This window comes from Nothoprocta perdicaria, unplaced genomic scaffold (assembly GCF_003342845.1).
Source record: "Nothoprocta perdicaria isolate Ctin4 unplaced genomic scaffold, notPer1 scaffold_24, whole genome shotgun sequence".
Lineage (NCBI taxonomy): Eukaryota > Metazoa > Chordata > Aves > Tinamiformes > Tinamidae > Nothoprocta > Nothoprocta perdicaria.
This window is the reverse complement of record NW_020455466.1, coordinates 1,556,664-1,581,209: the sequence shown is the minus strand read 5'-3', so window position 1 is coordinate 1,581,209 and position 24,546 is coordinate 1,556,664. Positions and strand designations below refer to the sequence as shown.

General features: G+C 41.5%; 1 protein-coding gene across 1 annotated transcript in view; it reads right to left on the bottom strand.

Moving 5' to 3' along the window:
- Positions 1 to 24,546, bottom strand: part of DUSP22 (dual specificity phosphatase 22) — a 36,992-nt gene that overhangs the window by 5,553 nt on the left and 6,893 nt on the right. The window contains exons 3-6 of the mRNA XM_026039735.1: positions 20,058 to 20,140; positions 7,447 to 7,496; positions 2,259 to 2,333; positions 561 to 732 (exon numbers count right to left, since the gene is read on the bottom strand). Coding sequence (XP_025895520.1) covers positions 561 to 732; positions 2,259 to 2,333; positions 7,447 to 7,496; positions 20,058 to 20,140 — 380 coding nt within the window. The remainder of the gene's footprint in view (positions 1 to 560; positions 733 to 2,258; positions 2,334 to 7,446; positions 7,497 to 20,057; positions 20,141 to 24,546) is intronic.

Genomic DNA, 24,546 nt, shown 5'->3' with positions numbered 1-24,546 from the left:
AAAAAGGAGCCAGACCTGAGATTGCCTTATGCACCAAATATTTACCAAGGTCCTAGTGACAGAAGGTACCAGTGGGGAGACTGCAAGTTAATTAGAAYCCAGCTTAACTCCTGGACAGCAAGGGTTTCTGATTATGGCCCACAAATCATTTCTTTCTTGCTTACTATTCCAAGTGGATGTGCAGAAAAAAAAATGATGTAATTTGTACTTGTAGGTTAGCCTTGCTGCTCACACTGCACTACTCATTCCTCACTTTTTACCCTTCTGAATGTTTCAGCCTTTTATGCATTATGTCTTCAGCCCACACGAGGGACTCACTGAATTGAGAGCACAGAGGAAGAGAGGAAGGTGTGCCTGCCTGTTGTGATTTGTCTCTTCTCCCATCCAGCATTCCTGCCATCTTCAGCACCAGCTGTACCTCGCCATTGGGGCAGGCTTACCCAAGAAATCCTTCCCTTGGAACAAAGAAGGGCCAGACAGACCGCTCAGGATAACGAAGAGCAGCCCTTGAACTGCCCTGGGATGGTATTTCTCAGTTCATTGGGGTGTCGTTCACCTACCTGATCAACATCGTGTTTTTCAAACTCYTGTAACTGCCGCTGGAAGCCCATGTTAGGATTTGCACAGGATCTCGCTGCTCGGACAACACACAGAGCGTCTTCCCAACCAAAGTCTGTGATGGTCATGATGTAGGCAACGACCAGCGTCACACTCCTGGAGACACCTGCGAGGCTGTGGCAGAAAGGAGGTGCAAGGAACAGGTGAAGTACAGCACTACGTCGACTGAGGTTAAAAGCATCCCTTCCCAACACCGCAGCAGGCTGCTGTGCTACCTACCATCATGAAGAGGTATTCCTATATTCGTGCTGAAGTGGGTTTTGCTACTGCATTTTCATATGCATCAGAATAAATGTACAAGATCAAGAAAGTGGATTCTGAATGCTAACTCACGTAAGACTGGTAAGGAAAGAAAAAGTAACAAGTCTTCATAGCAGCGGAGGGCAGCACATGTGTTCTAAATTAGATTTGATTTTTTATTAACACACCTGCATTTTTTTTTTGCCTATACACACCAGAGCAATAAGACTGTATTCGTCACCACCATGAATTTCATCTCCAGTTCCATAGGGCTGAAATGAACCTTAACTATATCGTTAATGCACAGTATTATGGATGTTTGGGTTATTTTTCTACAGTCTGTGCACTGTGCAATTCCATCTCTCCAGACTCCACTTTCAACATCTGACATCGTGGAATAAAGAAAGAACTGTCCGTTTGACAGTCCTGAACAAACAAACAAGGTCCAGCTATAACTATTTTAAGTGTAAATAATGTGTTTGAAGTACACTGGTATTGTAAATACCTTCCCTTGGCATTTCCAGACCATTTCATGCCTCTGCAGTGCTATAGAATTTTAAAAAGGCTTTTTAAAAATACTCTCAAGACTCAGACAAATTATCCCCATTTTACCTATCTATCCCCAGCAGACTGGCTAAATGACTCGTCCACAGCCCTATCATGAATCAGTAACAACTGAGGATTCCTGCTAAGGGCCTGCACACAAGTTCAGCGTTCAAATCATGAGACGACTCTGACTCCACATAAGGATTCAGATATGTCACTTGGACAAACAGCACAAGGACTGCAGCCAATAGCAAAGAGCAAGGAAGAACAAGGAAAAAAGAAAGAAGAAAAAAGAATGGGCTTTCCTTTTTTTCTCTTTAAGGTCCCAGAAGCATCTTGCCAGTCAGGGACTTACTGTAAAAACTGTAACATTTGAATGCTTCAGTCGTTCAAAGCACTAAAAAAAAGTCTGTTCAGAGGGGAAAAAAAAACCAATTCTGCAGTCCCTGAAATAGCTGTTAAATGAACTGATTTAACTGATCATTAGGATTATGATCATGAGAACCATCTTTGAAAAGGCAGTGATTGACAGTAATGGAAAATAAGAAAGACCTCTCTAGTCAGACAGAATCTTGAGAAGATTTATCAAAAGGTCTAATTAGAGGGAAGATCAAGAATTCCTTAGGTTCTCTCCTTGTTCTGGCAGCTGCCCAGTCCGGTGACTCAAGAATGAGGCTCTAATARCACTTTTAAGTCTTTGGGGCTCTTTAAATAAAGGAAATATTTCAGTCCAAAAACATTTTGCTATAAAATTCAGACGAATGATGACTTATTATGATGGTGAACAACCAAAGAAAGGCACAGAAACTCTTACAAAGGTAATTCTTAGGAAGTGATATACATAACATACATACCAATGAACTAGACAGCCTTCACCTGCAAGCCGGCATTCATGGATAAATTTGATGCTCTCTCTGAAATGCCTTGCCCTGAAAATGGAACCAGAAGGTGAATACAGAAAATGCTCTATTTAGTAAAATCACTACTCAGAAAAAGAGAAAGGTATCTGAAAGCTCACTTAATGCTGTTTCTAGAATCTAGAACTGAACATGGGTCTTAACAGGTAAAAGTCAGTATCTGGTAAGAAAAACCCAAATAAACAAACAAAAAATACAAAGAAAAACAAATAAACAAACAAAACGCACACATGCCCTGATTGGTATATTCACTCTCCAAATTACGTGAAGACGAAATTGGCATCTTCAGCACTACAGTGTGATAAACATTAGCAAATGCTTTATTCTGATGAGTGGCAAGGCTGTATTCTGGGCTGTGTCTCACTGACTGTGCTCAGACATCAGGTGAAACTGCATGGGAACCATTCCCACAGGACACTGCCTCTCAAACAGAGGTATCCATTACCTGCTATCCAAACCTGGTTTGCAGAKATGAAGTCAAAGGCAACTCAGGGACCAGGACACAGGCAAATCTTAAGTCTTTTTTACTTTGTAGCTTCAAATCTCTCTCTTCTGTCCTTGCTATGAAAAAATTCTTGACGGAAACCCTGCCTGCTTCTGCTACTTGCGCCTCCCGAACTTGCCTAAATATCAACTCTTTCTTGGTTTACTGCATCAGCTTCCTCAGATTCCCCTGTCATTAGCCGCACAGTTCCTCTCCCAGATGTTTCGGGCCTCAGTGTGAGCTGCACCTCCCACCTCGGCGGGCGGGAGCTCGGGCGCGGCCCTCGAGCGCTCGGCAGCGCCGGGAGGAGCAGGAGCAGCGGCGCGTGCGAGGGGCAGCGCYGGGGACGGCAGGCCTGCAAGCCGCGCTCAGCGCCCGTGAAGCGCAACGTCCTGAGCGCAAGATGTTTCCCCTCTCTGAGCGAATATTACACCACAAGGATTAAAAGAAAAAAAAAAGCAAAATAAAACAAAAAAAAAACCCTCACYATGGTCAGCCACAGAAAACTCAGGAATGCCCACGCAAAAGGAAGCTTCTCTTCCTGCCCAAGAGGGCAGCTGTTGATAGTGTGAGCTGCTGGGGGATACAAGTAATGCAGTGGAGCCGCAGAGCCTGGGGAACCTGCAAAGGCAATTTGCTGCTAGGCTGATGCATGCAAAGAGATGGGAGCCCAGGACTCCCTCTCCAAGGCATCCCTTGCATCACTGGATACAAAGTGGGCCAAATAGCTGGAGAAGGCTCAAGGGACTTACTTGGAAAGYGATCTTCTGAGAATGATGCAATCTCAAGCTTTCCAAGCCTTAAAAATGCCTTTCCATTCAGCTGCTAAATGGACTGCTACTCCACAGAGTTTTCCACRGCCGAATTCTAACACAACAGGGCTCCAGGACTGCCCGTGGAACACAAGACATGAACTCAGGGCAAACCAGACTTCAGGCTGCATGCACAAAAGCTGCTGCTCTTGCACAATGATGGAGCACTTGTCCAAGATTAAAGGGATTTGACTGAAGGAAAGCTGAGCAGCGCTTGCCTGACCAAGGCACAGGCTTCCCAGGCACCCATCTTCTTTTCCTTTCTAGAAAATCTTAACAAGGCAGCTCCAAACACCAGTATATTCATTCCGAAGGTCTAGCATAAGCTTTGGTTAAATACTTCCATGCTTTAGGTTGAAAAGAGTCAGTGTGAGCACAGCACCGCTGCAAGGTGCTAGCTAAGCACAGCCAACCATGAGCTCCATTCAATGTTCTGTTCTCTCTCCCTTATCGCTGGTACCCAGTCTCCTGAAACAGTGTGAAATGCAAATGTCTAAAAGCATTTAGGAAAATTACAAGAGAAAGAGCCAGAGTTTGCACTGCTTTGTAAAATGATGAGGACTCCTTCCTTATAGTAAGAAGGGAGGAAAAATGCACTTTTCCACACACTGTTGCATAAGGATCTCTGCTGKCTCCTGCAGACACAGTTGCCTCAACCCATTTACAGGGTTATGGTACAAATGTATGTTTTACAGGGTTATAGTACAAATGTATGTAGGAAAAGAGGTTCTGAGSACCAGTTAATGGTGTGGCAAGTGGCACAGACACACGAAAGAAAAGCAAATCTTGCATTAGACATAAAATAGCTGATCAGCTTCTGTAACAGGAAAGCATTTGACAAATACGCTGAACTATCTGTTGACTTGAACAGTTACTTCAAGACAATTTATTACAAGGTATCAGGCTTTTACATCACAGCTTAAGCTTGGACATCTTCTGAACTACTGCTTCTTCACACCACAGGGAGARGAATCAGCCGAGCGCCCCTACCAGCACAAACTACATTAACTCCAGTTACCCATTAACAAAGTGAACAACCCCTACACCAAACAGTAGATCCCAGACCTGTAAATCACAGTTCCTGGTCAGATTTCTAAGAGTGCATCAAAGGTTGAAAAGAAAACATGCAAGAACAGACAGGAAGAACCACCTTGAAATTACTTTCCTTGACATCTATATTGAAACATGACTAAGATTCACATTTTTTTTTCTTAATATGTTCTCTAGCCTATTCAGGTGGTATTGCCACCTGTAACAGCCTGACCAGCACATCAGTTTTAACCCCACTGGGCTAACAAGTTGGATGTTGGCTCCACAGATATAACATAGCCTAAGATAATTAGCTAGAACGGGACAGGAAGAGAAGATAATAATTTTCATAGAAGTAACTTAGTCGTAGTGGGTTCTGTGGGAGATGACATTTCTGGGGAGGCAACTGCTTCGTTCTTACCCTAGAGAGAGGCCGAAAGTGGGAGTAGAGGCAACTTTCAAGCCACTCCAGCAAACACCTACAGTATTTCACTACAACACACTACCCTGAGGAAAGGAGATCCACTAAACAAGCTTACTGTAAGTAAATTTATTACACATATAAGAAACCAGAAGTTTCTTTCGTTTCTTGCCTCAGAAGACCCTAGCTGAAGTGAATTAAGAGCTCACACTCAGTGAGGAAGAGACTCCAGTCAGACCTTTTCAAGCCACCAGTGGCTGGAAAGTAGCAACAGGGCTTCAGAAGCTCCTCCTGACAAAGCTGGAGTTGGTCAGACAGGTAAGACTCCAATGTSCTCCACCAGCTGTGCCTGTTGGCCATCACTGGCAAAACACAAGGACCTAGAAGAAAAGATGATGCTATTCTTTTGTTTTCTCCCTTAGCACCACCACAACCTCTCTTTGAAAGAAGATGGGTGTGTAAAGATTTTGCTCAGGCATTGATTCCCTTTCCTGTTCCCCAGTTATCTCTCTTTCCTAAGAAGGCACACAGTACCATAAAACACTGTTAGATAAGATTTTATCAAGTCCTCACAGAGTGAATAAAAACAGCTTCCTCCAAGTTCCAGAAGTGAAAAAGCAAGCAGCATCACTACTTGCAGACATCTTAGTCTGGTTTTACTTAAGTTCTGGATTGTATAAAGTAAAAAAAAAAAAGAAAAAAAAAACAGTTACTCATCAAGTTTTATTTTAAGTGATCGAGTGTATCGGTATTAGAAGTAATGACGTTTGTTTGCAACCATCTGATACCAAAGTAAGTATTGTGGATGCCTGCTGCTTAACAGAAACAATACTCATGCAAATTTGTATCTTCTTTCTGAAGCTTCAAGAGCTTTGGTAGAGTGCCAGGTAGTTCAAGTGCAGGAGGTGGCTCTTCAATATAATTTTGTGATACGTTACACTGAAGGAAGGGCTGAGTTGTACATTAACATTCATAATGTTGACTAATGTTCATCAGAAATGGTTTCTTAGCTATATCCATTCCTGAATTGATCCAGATCTCTAATAGCATAGCATAGGAGATAGATTTGAAAAACATTTTCACAAATGCCTCATAAATCTCCAAATAAAAAAATTAAAATTGCTCCATATGAATATTTCTCTCTAATATCAGACGTTTTCCTTCACAAAAGCACAAAATAATGATTTGCCTTCTCATTACATATCTGTCTTGAAAAAAAAATCCAAGTTTTGGGGAGGGAAAGAGAAGTGGTTTTGGTTTTTTGTTTGTCTATTCGTTTTTATTATTTTTAATCATGACAGAAATGCGTTAGAATAAAAAAGACAAAATGACCCACAGCAAATGGCCCCCTGGAATCTTTCTAGGGTATGAGAAACAAATGCTCTATAAATATTCACCGAAAGCATCAGCCGGAATATTGYTGTGATGTGAGAGAAAAGCAGTGCTCTGCTTCCTTCCGTACCTACCAGGCCTCTTTCAAGTAGTTCTGTTTCTCTGCAAAACTTGTAGCAGGATGTGGCTGAAACCCCCCTCATCTCTCCCCAACATAAACAGTGAGCTCTAGAAGAAAGAGTTGGTCGCTATCCAAATTCTCTTACAAAACGTGTTTTGATTACTCTTCGGAATCGAGGTTTCCCATGTACCTTCAACTCAGTGGTTCCAAGTATTAAAGGGCAGGTCAACTGGTGTTTGAGGGCAGTTGTTCACCCAACAAACAGAAATGAGAATGGAGGAGGTTGGGACATGACGGTTAGAGCAGATTCATCTTCGAGGCATGAGGCTCTGTAGTGCAGACRAACTCCCTGCCACACCAGCCTAATAGCGAAGAGCGTTGGGCTTTGCAAAGGAAGGGACAAACAACCCAGAACAGATGGTTGCAGGGCTAGTTTGCACACTGCGAGTCTCTCCTGAAGGCCCATTGTGAAGAACTGATCCTAACCTTGGAAGCACAAGACTTCATATATCTTTCAGTACTTTCTTCTTTCTAATGGCTGATGCTAACAAAACAAAAACAGCCAAACACCAAGAGATTTACCAAAAAAAAAAAAAAAAAACCAAAAAACCACACACACCACAACAAAACAAAACCAATGTCTGGAAAAAGCTGGTAATAAACGTGAATCCCTAAAGTTTAAAACTACATATGCACAGGTGTTCACACACCGACCCTCCCACAAACTCAAACTCTTACACACTAAAAAGGAGGGTCAAAACCAGAGCAGCTGCAAGAAAACCTTGCCGTGTTTTCTTAACTGATTAAAAACACATTAGTGCAACACTTAAGAAATTAGAAACAGATCCTTTAGCTCATTATAGACCAGACACCACAATATTGAGGAACATCTAGGTTTTTGCTTTTTATTATTAAAGAAAACTTACAAGTTCTGTGAGGGTGAGTCAGCAGCAGGAATGCAGAGATACTTCATTCCCTATGTAAAGAAGCAAAAACGAATGAGAAGAAAACATCAAGGACAAGGACCAAGACAAATACATTAACCAGCTACTAGTGCATGAGTTCTGCTCCAGACTGGTGCAGTCTTATTGACTTTGAGGAAGGTGTATCGTTATCCCCACAAGTTGAGATCATCTCTAGGCAGTCACATTTTAAAATACAGTTTTTGCATACACTTTGCTGCTTAAATACCATCATATAGCTCAGTTATGCCTGCCCCAAAGTTCAGGAACAAACCTTTTAAAGTAGAAGTGTCTTCACTAAAAGACTGTAAAGTTCTCCTACAGAATCTATTTTCTTTTTACATTTTTAGTACAACTAAATTGCATCTTCTCTTGTATTTTCCTTTCTCAGAATAGACGCACAAGAGATTCACAACTGAAAAAAATGTGAAAAGTAATTTGTTTTAATTCCATGCAATCATTTTTCCTTACTTAGTTCACAAACCCAACAAAATGAAAAGCAACAAGAGTTAGTCTTTTTGGGGAGAGGAGGGTTTGGGAAAGACTTCAAGAAAGACAACTGCAAGACTCAGGCTTTTCTTGCACAGTCAAGCCTCACTTTCTTAGTCAGCTATCAYAATGAGTTACATGATCAATTAGGGAAGTTGGATAACCATTACTAATGTTTTAAAATGGTTACAGGGTGCATTTAAAACAACACTATAATCATATATTACTGCTTTGCATTGCTAATGCTCACTTTAACTTTTTCTTTTCCAAAGCTTTTCTTGCTCCTCTGACTGTGAAGAAAAAAATGCTTCTGAAAAGCATATTCAACTGTCTTCTCAAATGGGATTTCCAAGAATATAGGTGGTAACTTAGATGCACAAAAACTAACCCACTGGAAGTCCTCCCACTTAGTTCAGACATCAAATTATGATTTTTTTCAGATGTTTCCTTTTTAAGAAAAGGATTTAGAGCAGAAAGTCCAATGCAAAAAGCACCTTAGTTCCTCTCTCCGTAACAACGCAAGTTCCCTTCACACGCAGGCACGCTCAGACACACGCACACCAAACTTCATACATCCTGCCTACAAGCGGACTGTCTTTGAGCAATAAGTTTGCTCAACATGCCTCTACCATGCACTTCATTTGCCATCTGCAGCGGGGGTGAAAAAGTCACTGTTCAACTATAATGGCTCCCGGAGGCAGCAGCTTCTCAAGTACTGCACTTGGTTGTATCTGGATCTCCTCTTTACCCTAACCCTACACGTGCTCCACTACTTCACTCCATACTGTAAGGATTAACAGCTCCTATCATAACAGGTCCTCTTTATGGCTGGTTTGAGGAATGCACAGCCAGGCTTTACATAGAGGCAATGAGTGGGGAGACAGGGACATGGCAGTGTCTAGTAAGGGAGAAGGCACCACCAGGCTGATGCCAAACCAGCTCCTTGGGAGCAAAGGCAGCTGAGGGGGAAGGGACCAGGGAGGAAGGCAGCAAGCAAACTGAAGCAGCTTCCTGCTGGAGGGCACCACGTTAACGGGTGACAGTCCCTCCGGTCCTACATCAGACGAGAGGCCTGCCGTGGTGCTCTGGGATGGCTCCACAGCACATGGCATTGACACATTTGTTTAAAAACAGGATGCAGCAGCAGCCTATAAACTGACAGGCTCCTGAGCCAACAATGATAATCGTACCATGATAGATAATTATGATAACTGTCTTCCAGGGGGGTTATCTTTGATACCAGTATCACTTCAAATGAGTCACCCCAATAGAAATGGGGCCTGTGACCTGAAGGCAGATTTACATGCTCTTCTTCCCCCACATGCCTCTGGGCAACTCCATGCCATCAATTCTGCATCACCAACAGAAAACTTGGATGGGAGACCCTTTAACCCCAGCATGCGCTACAGGACAAAGTGCTCACCCCTGCAATCTCTACTGTTCCAGTTGCTCCACAGAGCTTTGGCACGTGTTGAATGCTTTTCAGAGACCAAGCGCAGAGGGGTTTTCAGATCATGTTCTCTTTAAAAGCAGAAGTAGCCCCAGCGCAAGCTGAAGACCCACCGTGTTCTTTTCCTCGTCATGGTTGGCTGGTTGCCACTACCACAAAGCAAGCACGAAACTAGCATACGAGAGACCGCATATGGTTCTGAATGGCTCATCCAGGGCCTGCGATCCTGGAGGGCTTCAGCAGCTCCCGCTTCCAGCAAGGGCCGCGGCTCAACGTTCGTTACTGTGCTCCCAAACGCTCAGCATCAGCCCCTTACGCCAATTAACACAAATTCCCAAGCGGAAGGCGGCTAAAGTTGCTGGAATTCGGTGCTATGGCCAACATATATGTCGCKTGTACGATGTTTCTGGAAAGCTGTGGTGATGGACTCCTCCCTGGGAGGAAATAATCACACACTCAACTCAGAAATAGTTAGAGGTGGGATCTCAAAAGTACTGTGCAGTGACCTAAAGCTGCTCCCACAAAAGTCAACAGTGAAACTCTCAGTGACTTTGACTCGAACACAGTTTGGCCCAACTTTGTAACTCCCAGGGATCYCACCCCATCAAGTTTTGCTTCTTTTGCTTAACAAAATAAAATAAAACCATAATTGGATAACTAAAATACTGCAACTTGGCTACATTTTAGGGTATATGTATTTAAATGAGATCCTAGGAACATATTCTGTCTAGAGATTGAAATTTTGGTTGCTGTAATGATCCTTTTTCCTCACATAATGCTGGATACCTTTTCTTTCTTTCAAGGTGTCAGCAATAGACACTTAATTACTGAACCCTGCTGCCTGTGACCATTTTTGTAAAACCTACCCAAGATCATAGTGTTCTTCATATATTTATGCCCCAAGACACCATAGTCCTTCCTGTACACATACCCTGCAGATAACATCTAAGAATTGTCCCAAAGGGACCTCTCATCAGAGCAAAACAGTTTATGTCAACGGAAGAAGTAAATACTGTCAGTTCTGCAGCATTTTAAAAGGCATGCGAAAATGATACAGGCATCACTATTTTAGTACCTAGCAGAGCTTGCTCACCATGCCAAAGCAACCCGAGACGCATGCAGGCAACAAACCAGTGACACACAGAAAAAGCCAAAACAAAAGAGTGTTGAAAAGTCAAGTCGATCAGATCCCAGGGAAATTTTCAACAGCTTCTGAATTAGTACCCAATCCATACTTCAATTTAAGCAGTTTCACTCTTTGCAGATGGAGTGTTCAAATGCCATATTATTTAGAATGGGGACACAAAATACAAAATTGAGGTCAATTGTATGGGCATCTGTTTGTTAAATATACATTTTTTTTTACATATATATGCATTTTAAAACTGCATTTTATACAAATACATATTTTTATATTATATATATTATACATATATATATGTATAATCTGTATATGTATATATATGTATAAAATGCAGTTTTTCCCCCTTTGGAACAAGAGAATTCCCTAAAAATTATATGAGGGGCTGGAGAGGGGAAAAGGGGAAAGAAGGAGAGTACAAAACAAAACAGAATAGTATCACTTCAACTTACACATTCCCAGTTCAAATCAAATCCTAARTCAGTGAGAGATGGTAAACACTGTTGGCTTCATCTCTCAGTTCACTACTAATCTCCACTTTTAAATCACTGCTCACGTTTCTTTTGGCCATCACTTTTACCTGAAAATAATTGAGCCCTAATTGAGCTACAAGCCCTAATTGCCCTAATTGAGCTACAAGCAATCCCGCTTGTTTAGGTGCATTTAATGCACTAAGACTATAAAATCGATGTAATAAAACATAATTTACTTTTCATTTTTCTGTTTCAGCAGAGTAACCACCAAAACTAGATTTCTGTCTCTTAGGCCCTGAAACTAAATGCTACAGTTAAACCGATACAGTGAGAGCTAACAAAACTAGAGCAAGTATTCTGATTTCCAGATTGTCAAAGTTGAAACAAGCGAGAGTTAGGTAAAATTTCTAAAATTCACTGTTATTTGAGAAACAGTGACTACACACCAGCACAATTTCATCACAGATTCTATAATCAAGCTACAATGAAAGTTGAGGTGTTGAAAAAAACAAAAGTTGAGAAGCACGTAGAGGAGMACAGACATATGGGCAGTTGTTTTACGCAAAGGGCTCAAGCTACGTTTTAACTCAACTTGTAAAATTTGGCATTTAGGTTTTCGGAGTAGAACATGTAGAATTTTGCGGTAGCAAAATGACACATCTGCAGGAACTACATGTCGGATAATGGGTCAATGACTGAGAATGGGATCTCTGAGGAACACACAGAAATTTGATCTCACAATACCAAGAATAATTTCAGCTCCAAACAGGATGAGCTTCGAAGAACACTGCTGTGAAAGAAATGCAGCGTCTATGTGGACATAATGATGCTTTATTACGACCAAAGTCATTTTGAAGTCATTAAGAATGATGCCCAATTGGACTGCACCCTAAATCACACCAACATTAAGTTTATGCTATGTAAAAAAAGAAAAAGAAAAAAAGGATAGTTTTCTTTTGAATTTTGAAGCAAAATCTATCTACCTAGCAAAAAATATTTAGCAAAATAAGCACATGAATATGAAAAGGGACTATAACTAATCATTATTGCCTACTTAGAGGGCAATTGCCTACTATTACTAATAGCAGGGTAAAGTGTAGAGATGTACTTCAGAATTTTGTCCCCTCCACTGATGTATTTTATCATTTCTGTTACTCTATTTGGCACAAAAAATCTTATCCAGGATGCTGGGGGACTGGGGAGAAAGRTGTATGAGGGGGAGAATCTCAAATTAAAAAACTTCTGTTCTCCTAGGAGTGAAAAATATTATACTACTTTAAGAAAAGCGGGATTGTATTTTTGGCATTAAACCTCTCTATTTAAATATATGTAAAGATACCATCAACGACTTCCAAGAATTTTTTTTTTAAACCTAACCCCCTAAAGTTAAGTTTGTGAACCCAGATGCAAATAGAAAACCTCCAGCACCTGGCAAGCTCTTTCAGGTTAGTCAAAAACCATGTGTTAATTTGAGTCGTCACATAACAGATGAGGACAGGAGGATTTATTTTTGTTTAGGGGCATTTCAGCAAAAAAGCTAAAGCGGGAAACAGCCAGCACCAAGCTTTCTCAAGCCAAACCAAAGAGAGTTTACTAAGAGTTCTGTCCAGTAATGCACCAAACTGAACTTGCTAAACTGAAAACCATTCAACCGTTTGTTTGTCCTTTCAGTTACTTTCTGTAGCAATCACCATTGGTGTTGATTTTATTAATGACTCATAGAAAATACATTTGTGTTTCAGCAAAAAAACACCACCACTAATTGACTTTAGTGAACAACACTCAGGTTTGGTTTTGAAAAAAAAGCATTACAAATTAATGAAATTAAAAATGCATGAAATGATACAATTAGTATTTTGTGTAATAAAATTAATAGTTTGTGTTTTCTGTTATCTTGAATAATACAAGAGCTTTTACAGGACACGTTATTTGTTCATGGTATTCTTCAGAAGGAGTCTCAATGACACTTCTGAAAAGTCCATGTCATCAAGGCTGAAAAATGCTAAACAAATAGTGTCCTGTACCTCTTCTTCCCCATCTTTCCTCCAATTCCTCCCTTCTAAAATTTTAATGTGAAGGAACTATTTAAAAGCTAAGGTTTTTTCCTTACACAAAGAGCTGCATATACTATTAATTCTAACCTTGAATTCTAACTTGGCTCACCTAGGGAATGGAAACTGAGAAAACATTAAGAAGCTTATATTAAAGAGGACTTTTTTTCTCCCAAAGGACACACTAAGAGCATTCACAGAGCTACATACTGCAACTAAGAGGAAGGACTTTGCTAATCTCCCTTGACTATCCAAGTGTATCCAACCCACCAGGCATGTCTGGGTGAACTTATCCAATGTTTGTGCTCTACCTATCACAGTTGGTCACTAACCCTAAAAAGGAGCTCTAAGTACTACAATAAACTAACATATACAGGTTGCCTCTCTCCTACGAGGAATACTGSCACCCAGTCATCACACCTCTGCAATATATTCACATTATAGACAAATTAATACCCTGCAGTGTCTCCTATGCCTAGGATGGGTCAGAAGGTTTGTCCTGTTGTGGTCAACGCAGTAACCAACCTGTGAGTAACACCAGCCCAGGCATTTGCTGGTCTAAACGTCCCTCATACGTGCAACTTGCCATCRAAAACTTCTTGCCCTTGTCCTCTCTTCCTGGCCGCGGAAGCTCAAAACAACTAGCATTAACTGAGCAAAATGAACAGCAAACTGATCGAGTGCATCACCACAGCACCTTCTGCCCAGAACAGCTCATAGTGAAGGCCTGCTGTGACACACTTTAAGAGCTGCTTTGTGGAAGTCTCTTGGAGGCTTCTTAGTGGGCCACCAAAGTCACTTCTGAAAAATTAGTCAGAGCTCCCAGCTTCAGCAGCAGAGCCAGCGCCAGACAGGACATTACTACTGGCACTGCTATACCTGAAATAAAAGTGGTAGCTGTTTTGCTCAGCATGGTCTTCTGAAACATCTCACTAGGGGAAACCCTTACTATGAAAAAGCAGTGAAACCCATAAGAAAGTTAAGTTTTTGATTAAAAAGGGCATTTTTACGTGTCCTCTTAATGTAGCTTAATGGCTGAAAATTGACAGTGTCCAATACTGGTGACACAAGAATGTAGTGCGAGTCTGCTTTGACCGAATTGACAGTTTGCAGAGCCAGTCGTGATATGACAGTATTGACTCTGTGATCTGGTATCTGCATTTTTGACCCATTTGGATCCTTAATGGGTCCCATCTGCATCTGGCCTAGATACAAACACCAGCAATGAGAATATGGTGCCTACACATTCCCAAAGGGATGGCTTTTCCCATCTTGTCATCAAGATGCAAGTTATTTATATAAATGTCCTCCTATAGCTCAAGGCTTATGTATGCTGTCCAGCATAGAAATAGTTCTAAGAGACTGTATGGAGGTTCTCACTTACTGAGCAGCATCTGTCCACAACGAGGGTACACTCAGAAAGAAGAAAAAGAGGGAAAAAAAAAAAAAAAAAAAAGCATGGCTGACTGGTTTCCTAGTATTTCCCCATTTAGCTATGTCTTGTCAAAAAGCAATACACTTTTGAGTCCAGGCAAATGTTTTCTGGGTTGGTTTCTGTGTGGGGAGAGTCCTTTGGATTTCAGAACCAAAGATGCTGGCGCCGAGGAAGCCTTCAGCGCCTCTCATTATATCAGATAGGCAGGACATTTCATTAGGCACAGGGCTCTCCCCACCCCACCACCATGACTGAAAAAAGAGGGGAATCCATCCAGCCCGTGCAGCCATGATAGAGAACGAATCACCACAAACTGGTGACAGACCGAGAGAATTAGAGGACTGAAAAGTTTCAGTGTTTCGGTAAAAGCTCTTCAACAATTAATCTCACCATGTTATTGAGTGTTAACAACAGAGAGTTAGTAATTTCTAAATGGGAGGGAGAAAAGAAGCAGCAGCAAGGCCATGCCAAAGCTGTGCTGAGAAAGATGACTTGCGCTGTGCAGCGCGGCCAGTTCAGTTCCTCTACCCCTTTTACCCGCTTTTGCAGGCAAGCCACTCCTGTCCAGCTAATACTGAAGTTAGGTTTGCAATATCCAGCCAGTGTTTGATTCAACACTTTCTCTATTGATTTCCCAGCTGTAACTGTTGCATCCTTAACACTTCACAAAACAGATATATCACAGCATTCAGCAGACAAAAATGATACAGAGAAGTTACACAGCTTCTCTGCCACATTTTTTTCTACAACTTCTATTCCTCACACTTACTGGCTTTGTTCCAATTGCAGTATCTTTTTGTTGATTGCATTCTTTCGTATTAATGCATTTGGCTTCCCATTGGAGGAATATGAAAGATTGTTCTAAAGAACTCAACAGGAATATTCTAAACTTTGCTCTTTCTTTTCCTGGAAGGTCAGTTTCTTAGAGACTATTTGAAATCATACTTCTGCTGTGATTGAAATGAGTTTTTGTGCAAGGAAATTTGAATTTGGCATCTCACTTCTTCAAGAAAAAAAGATCTAKCCTTAGGTGGGTTTTTTTGTTTTGTTTTGTTTTGTTTTCAAACATACTATTCATTTAAGTAAGCTGCACAAGCTAACAAGCCAGTCAAGGAAGATGCTTAGGGCTGTTAGCAATGAGCTCTTCTCTGCCTCTGCCACCACCAGRACAAAACCAGGCCAAAAATAAAACAAATAAATAAAAACAAAGCAAATATGCTGTAGTAACAAAAAGCACAGAAACAAACTTCACATGCATAGTGCAGAGTACATRCAGAAGCTCACTTTTAGTGCAACTGGTTGCAAACTGAGTGAAAAAGGGAGAACTCTTGTGACAGCACAGGAAGGCCAAGGTAAAGATTGCTGATATAAGACCCCAATCTCTGTGATGGTTACGGTGTCTCCAAGACGAGTGCTGCATACACAGCTTCCTGTGATGCAGCAGAATTCATAGTGACAATACTATAAATAAATTAATGTCCAAGGACTCTACAGGCACAGAAGGATGGTAAAATTCCTATGTTTATTAGGCTAAACCTCTGGGTCAAGATCTACACAATTGCTACCAACTGACAAATATGTGAAGGCCCATCTGAAAGAAGGTGGTAGTTTCAGTCTGCTTCCTGACAGGCAATTATCTACAACACAAACAGCCACCAGAACTGGCAGCTCAACCAAAGAGCCTCACATACACCAAGGACCAAAAACTCTGACTGCAGAATACAAAGGCCAGAGACCACTATCACATGGTCTTACTTGAGTYAACTTCTCATACACACAAACACGACCCCAAAAACAAGGGCCTAAGGGCAGGGTGCAAGCAGGTGACAGTGGGAATTAAGGATGCTGCAAGCTCAGCTGCTGTGCAGCACAGCATGTGCTACCAAGGCAGGGATGCACCTGCGCTAAAGCAGCTGTAAACACAGATCAAAATCCTATCAGGTCTGGGCTCACATCCATTTCCAAGTGTATCTCCAGAGAAAGATCAAGTGCCAGCAAAATCCACACTTCACTTCAAGCCTTCACTTCAATGGATCTTTAATCAGACACCTTGTAAACAAGGTTTGCCTTYATCTCCTTCAATATGGATAAAGGCTGATGCAGTATTATTTTACTTGTGCGTTGCACAAGGTGACTTTCTTGTATTTTGTATCCACTCACACTTACTGAAAAGTTCTGGCAGTTAGAGAACATTGGGCTTGACAGGAATGTCTCTACAGGATTTTTCTCAGCTTTTGGGAAGTATCCCCAGAGTAATAGCTGCAGGGGCAATCAAAGCAAAAGCACTAGTTGGCCTAGCTGTTTTTCTTTGAAGCAACAGTCTGTCTGCATGTAGAGGGAAGGACAGCTTAGCATTAGTTAAGCACTTCCATATCATCCACATCGTCTGTGGTTCTGATCGACTGCACCTGACGGGCTCTGCCGACTCCACCAGCTTGGTTAAGATATGAGGATACCACCATAGTCAGACCTACCTTTTGGCTTCGCATCTCCATAGCTGTTCATTCTGGTTTTAGAGAGAGTTTTACCACGAGATCCAACAGGTCACTGACAGTCACATAATTATTTAAAGAACACCCTCAGGTACCTGTTTTCCTATCTACCCTGCACCAACAATGATTCAAAGATCTGAACTAGCTGAGACAGATTAGAAAGCAGGTGGCAAGACACACAATTATTCTCCCCTATAAATGGCTTTTGTGTGGATTTATAAAACCTCTGTGACTGCTCCATGGGCTGCTGTCCCAAGTGCTCTGGAGGAGCCAGGGCCATGGTGATTCACCAGGACCACGTCCTCCGTGACAGCAGTCATGATGCCACCAGACACCGCTCCACCCAGAGAGGGCCTCTGTGCACGTGAAACAAACCTTGCTCCATATCCATGAAGCTCGTTTTCTTGGACACACCACCAGGTACCTACAGTTTTTTGGATGGAGTTACCTACATGGATCTCTGAACTACATGATGCTTATCTAAGTTGTTAAGATATTGCATAGCAGGGGAGTACTTAATTGGAATGACAGCCTTAGGAGTCTTCCTGATTTAAAGTTGCCTTCAAGCTTGCTTTTATTAATGGACAAGTTTCCTTGAAACCGTTTATACAAAAAGAATTAAGGGGCACTTTTGCAAGATAGTTAGTGCAGATTTTGGCAAATTCCTTCCAGTCTAAACGACCTTAAGTCTTACAAAAAAATTCTATGCCCGGTCATTAATGAAGACTTTCAGTGTCTAAAGGTATAAAGTACAGATTGAAAGTTAGCAATAGCTTCCCAAACCCAACTTTTGTTTATGAGCCAACTTATAAATCACAATAAATGATCATTATGATCAAACTTTGGAATAAAACACCAGTGAAAACATGTTTTCTAATTATTTTTCCTTAACATGCACATACTTGTGAGCAATATAACAAATGAGCAATATAACAAATATAACAAATGTTTATTTTGCAGAAATCCTCAATCATTTTCTCCTATGCTGGTAAGATATGAGGAACTAAAGCAACACACTTCCAAATACCGCAGTGTACAAAGCACAGAGCAAAGGATACATTTTAAAAGGTGCTGTGAATATTTTAAACACAATCAGACACAGAATCACAAAGGCAGAGAGGGGTAATGCCATAAATGATTAAAATGAAAGTTATTTTTTACAGTCTGTAACAAGTTGGTGTTCACCACATACACTGAGATTTGCTTTCATTTCTTGACTATTGCTCCTACGCAACAGGCACAACGAAATCAGGCGGGTCAGTCTCGTTTTTGGCCCCACATTATTAGATGTAATGAAGTGCTACATCCAAAATATTATTGCATCAAAACAAAATCAATATTGAAAAGCAAACACTACCACATGGATGATAGGGCAGTTACTAGTAATTGGCTCAGCTGCCAGACACAGGGAACGTGCAGCAAAGGGGGAGACGTTGAACACTCTTTTCCACACAGAGCAGAGCTGCCCCACGCTCCAGGCAGACACAGACCTTTCACTACGACAGGCTGATCTGAGCAACCCCATCCTCACGCCAGCAATACCACCCCAGTGCCCGAGCTGCTTGGTGAACCAGACCCAGAGAGGTGCAGCCCTTGATGCCTTCTGCAGGGGCTGGCTGGAGGAAGAAATAGCAACTTAGTTATATTTAACCCAGACCAGCTCATGCAACCCCACAAACAGATGCACCACCACAAGCGACGGGCTGGTGTGCGGGCTGCCAAAACTACCACCACTACCAAAAGAAACTCTGAGCCAAGGCTGCAGCTGAACAGTGTTATAACTAGTCTTCCTTCCTTTCTAATCATCATAATAAAATACATCGAGCGTCTATTTTCGAGAACACCTTAGAGGAAACACATGCAGAAGGCATCCAAACTGCAATCTCCCTTAGTCAGTGCAACTATGTATTACTTTAGCTAAGAGCAGTCTTGAAATTCAACGTTTCAGAACAAAACTGAGGCACAAGTCAAGTGGACAGAGGAATAAAGCCAACAGCCTAAGCTTTGCTTCATATTTCTAAGTTCMAAGTCAGCTTTGAATTCATTGTTGAGCTGATTTTTGGTTTTGACTGTGACATGTTAGAGAGACCTTTTGTTCAACCTACTTACTGATTTGCTTGGGGAAAAGTGGAAAATGTGCAGTTTAAGGACTGAATCCACTGCAGACTTCGCATGTGGAGTGAGTGAAAAGCAGATATTCCCAGCAGGTTCTGAGAAGCAGCACCAACTGCTTTACCTGCTAGGTATTTTGTGAAAAGCAGAATGCTGAGAAAGAAGAAATAAATTTTCAGGGGGACAAGCAGTTCCCAATATATATCAAAAGAGCAAGTTTTTAAGGTACAACATAGCCTAGCCACACTGCCCTCCTCCAAAGGTAAAGTGACAAAGAGGACAGCACAACAGTGACACACAGAAGACCTTCAGTCTGGTCTCAGCTCCGTCATTGCTCAAAATGACATAACACATCAAGTCATTTCAACTCTTCAGGTCAGTTTCCCTTCCGTGAAGGTGGAATAACACCTCAGATTCAAGTGCTTGAGACCCGAAGATGCTCTGCTCTACTATGTGTAGTATACTAGGGAGCACTGATTGCTCCCTCACCCCAAGCCCCAAGAATGCTATTTTACATGGAAAGGGATCACAGACATTTTGCACAACAACCTACCGTACAGACTCAAAAAGAAGCCTACTATGAAGAAACACTGGTGCTGGAAAGAGGGACAAGGATTATTATTTATGTGATGCTTGAATTTCACACAGAAAGAAACTTACCTTTACTATTAAATTAATAACACAATCTCATGATTGTGCTATGTTGATTGACACTGCAATTGTCTTTTCCCTTGTCAGACAGATTTCTTTGTTGTTGTAACAGGAGCAAGAATGAAATCTGTGCCTGAAGCCGAAAACTATGCTGTCAAACATTTCCAAAAGAAAATCAGTTTCAAAACACCRATTGTACAGAATATGAAAATAACACCAAGGTGACTGAAACAGTCAACTGCAACATAAGGGTTTACCATAGAGTCCCCCATCCCTCTTACCTCAAGCATAGGGCGGGCACTGTCATGGATTGAAAGAATGTGCGTAATGTTATTCTTACTCAATTGCTCTACATCTCGGGCATCTGTGGTAAAGGGAAAAAGGAAGAGAAGTTTTTTAATCTCTCGAAATAGCCCGCTCCCCTTTCCCTTGCGCATGTTGAAAAAACAAGTCACTAACATTGCTCCATTTCTTCATAAAGCAAAGCAAAACCTTGAATGCAGCTGTTCTCGAACACCACCGTCACAGGGGGAAGGGRCAAGAAACATTTCTAACTCCAAAGCAAATTATATACTATATAAAGAACCAGCTGAAGCATCTAAGGAATGTTTTCTTAAGTCAAAAGTTTCATGTATTTTGCATTTGAAGTGCAGTCTGCATGTATTTCTGTGTGCAGGTGACGGCCATCTGAACAAGCAGTCAAACCTGTGTAAGAAACAGCCTACCTCCCCCGCATCCACAAATCCCCTTTCAGGGGATATATTCCCATAGTCCTTGTGGTATCCAAGTCTAAGGAATGAAGCCAACCATATCACTTGAATTAGGAACTGTGTTAATCAGCACCAGAACTGGATACCTATTTCTCGTGGACTAGCAGGCAAAGGGGTGCATTTAGTTGACACACAGAGAATTTGGGAGGATAAAGATACCAAATATATAAAAAAAGAAATACTGCAGAAGAGAACTGCAGTTGTAAAAAGGTGGCTCCTCAACCTTTAACCAAAGGGTTTCAAACATTCAAAACTGAAAAGCAAACTGAGGGTACTGAAAGTTTTCTGCTAGATATTATGAAAATATGGGTTTGTTTCTATGAGAAAGAAGGTAAAATAGATTATCTATAGTCATTGAGCAACTTTCCCCATCCTTTGCCATAAGCTTTGGCCATTACCTGAAAAAGGCCCCCAAAGACCACTAATACTGGCAAAAAMCAGTTTGTACCTATTCACTTCTGACCTTTTCAGTAGAGTGGCACAGCCCAGCACGGCAACTACAGCAGCGGTTTTGTGATGCGAACACCTGCCTTYCAAATTAGCCCATATGATCTGTTCACACTAGCCTGGCTGCACACATACACACATTAAAAAAAGGGTACTGACCACAAAGGTTTCAAACCGGCTCTCTCTAGGTACAAAAATAACAATAGCATCACCTGTATGTTCTTTATGTACGTGCAAGAGTTTGCTCAGTATCTCTTACTTTGTCTTATTCCACACCACTATAAAGTTTCAATGTTTTTTCCTTTTTTTTATCTCATAAAAAAGAAATGGATATTTAATTATATTGTCCCATAGAAGAGATTCACATGAGCACAATATTAAGCAATAAAACTTAAACCTACTCAAATTAAAAGGCTTGTCTAGRGGTAAGAAAACGAAGAGCCGAAACTGTATGGATTTCTCATGCAGGTCAAGCTTGTACGATCAGGTGGCTCTGTTCAGAATTAACACAAATGCTATCTGAAAGAGAATCAAATTCTAGCTCCACAGAACAATCTCAGTTTTCTAAGAATTTCAGACAGAATGCCATCTGAAACTGAATCAAATTTGAGCTCTACAGAACAGTTTCAATTTTCTAAGAATTTTGGAGTGAGCATTTCAAAACAGAAATGTGGCTGTTCGTGAGGAGAGTTCCTTCAACTCTCCAAACCCGCAGATTTAACAGTGTGGGGGACGCCTTGATGTCACAGAGAACACAGGCAGGCAGGCAGGCAAGGCTTTGGAAGCTCCAGAAGACATTCCAGATAGGCTCTCAGTGCTCCCTGTTTCCAGCAGCTAGGGGTGGATTTCAGAGCCTGCTGGCAGGAATTCAGCCTTTGTGCACACCAAACCCCACCAGACTCCACTCTCTAACTGTGTGCATGGATGGGATGGTGGAAAGCAGCTTGCTGCACAAAGCAAGCAGCTCTAAAAGCGCATTCAAGCTCAACTGGAATTTAACTGCTTTTATCCAGGCCACTGGGCCTAATGGACACTGGGGAACTCAAATGGACTGAAAGATTTTCATTTTTCACTTAACTAAAGATGCTCAAGGCTATAGGAATTTMAACAAATCAAAACTGTACAATAAGACAGGGAGATTTCCGATACAAAGAGGGAAGGGCTGTAGGCTATTGAGGGCTACATCCCAGGACAACCAAGCTCTAATACATTTAGGAGACAATGGCTCCAATCACAGAATATTGACAAGAAATAGTCACTGTATTACTATCTGAATGTAAACCTTAAATAGTTTAACCAAGGAAGACACCTCTTGTTCTCCTTGGTCCCCACCATAAGTCACTGCAGATAGCACCACAAAAATTAAAAAGATTTCAATAGCAGCACAAATGAAGCTGCTTGCCACTCACAGTCTTGTACTATAAGTTTAGCAAAGATGTAAGGCACTATGCAGAGGACCACGAAAAGCCACAAGTAATTCTGAATTCTTTATTGTAGCTTAGTGCTGTACAGCCACATGCAGTTTCACATTTCAAGATTACAGCATGAAATATCTCATCTCAGAATTTCAAGAACCTTAAGAGCCCATCTAGTGCATCTGCAATGGTCTCTCACACGTGGGATAATTCTTCACAGCAGGTTGCCTCATATTTTGCTTCATGCAGTGAGATACTTTCCAGCCAATGGTGCCTTTTGAGYATTACCTTGAGGAAATCCTCTCCTCAAACGAAATGATGCAATTCACACAAGAGCAGTCTTCCTCCTTCACTCATGTGCTCATATTTAGCTTTCCTCACTTAAATTTCATCCTACTACTGCTAGTTCTAACCTCTACTCATATGCTGAGAGCTAATGACACTTAAGTGTAAAGGCAGAGTGGTTGAAATGGGGCTGCTGGAAACTCAGCTTGTTTCCCTGTAGCTCTGGAGCCTTCCCGTGTGGCTGGGGATGCAGATCATGTCATACAGTGTCTCCCTGTGGCACATGGGGGAGTGAAGCACACAGACACTCCAATGAGTCTGTGCTCCTGAGAAGACACATTAGTGACTGCAGGACCCTAATACTACAGTGATGAAGTCTCATATTTACATGCAATCATCCTTAATTATCTTTCCAATTGTGTAACGATGCAAGTGAAAAATAAACATTTCTCCCTTCTTGAAATAGGCAGGCGACAGGTATTGCCTTTCTGCTGATAACAGCAGAAAGCTGAGAACAGTAAAATACCAAACCATCCTGCCAGGAAAGGAAATAAAAATACAGACCCATATCATTGTAATGTATCTGTAACATTCACCTGCAGTTGATAAGATGAAAAATCTCTACAAAGTATAAATGAAATCAGCTTGCTCATTTTTGTCATCTSTTGTCCCGTTAGCTAGCTATCCTTGCTCTTCCCTCCTTCAAATATACAATTTTGATTTTGTTGTTAGTGGAAAAAGTAGACATACTCTTATAACACATGAAGCTAATAAGCATTAGGGTCCTTGTAATACATTTTAGGCTRTGTGTGTTAAAAAGGTACAAGTTGCTAGGAAGTACAATAGCATTAAGTTTCAGTCTGTGCAGATATAAGGATTATGGACAACTTCACCATTCCTACATTTTTAAATCGAATCTCTGTTCTTCCAGGCTTCATTTTCTGCTCTGGGGACAGCTAGAGAGAGRCATGTAAAGAACCACCTCATCTCCAGCGGGGCCAAGCACGTGGAGCCGTCACCAAGAACGTTCTCCCAGCTGGGGAGCTGTGTGCCCCATGGAGCTCAGGGGCTCCCTGTGTGCAGGGACACACGTGAGCACACATGGACACACACATATGTGAACAAACTGCAGCTCTCTCTGCATCCCTTCACGTTACACTCTCACAAATATTTTGTCCCAGCCTCTCACGAGGACCTTTTCAGGGAATGGGAATGCTGAGAGTTGTCTTTTTAAAAAGAGCACCTAAAAAGTCTTTCTTTAAAAGATGAACCTGGAAAGGGAGTGGTCTCTTCATCCTCTTCTGTTTTCAGGACCTGAAACAAAACCTTAAAAARGGGAACAAAGACTAGAAGGACAAACCTGGTAACAGGAATTAAATGGATCTGGAAACAAAGAGCAGAATCACTTGGTGGACACTTATCTTCTTACACACAGTAGCAGGAAGAGTATAAACTTTCCTGAATTTCTCCAGCTCAGTCACAACACCACTGGACTCTTTGGGGGAACTAAACCTCATATTGTGGCTTTCCCCGTTAAATCAAAAAGCCCCCAAATATTCCATTGGAAAACCCTGAATCTTGCAAATGCAACTACAGGCAAAGGAGGACACAAGCTCTTCAGTAAATAAACAGAAACACTCTTGGKTCGCTAGCACTGACTTCTGTGAAACTTTCTCTTTGGAGCCAGACAGTCACTCATTCAAAACCTTGTACCAGAAGAAATAATATTTTTTCTCTATTCATGCAGAGAAAGAGGAAAAAGAGTGCTCGGCCATACTAGTCTAATAGGGAACAAAGTGCTTATTTTTATCACGAGCACAAAGGCCTTTCACAGATTCACAGATTCACAGAAT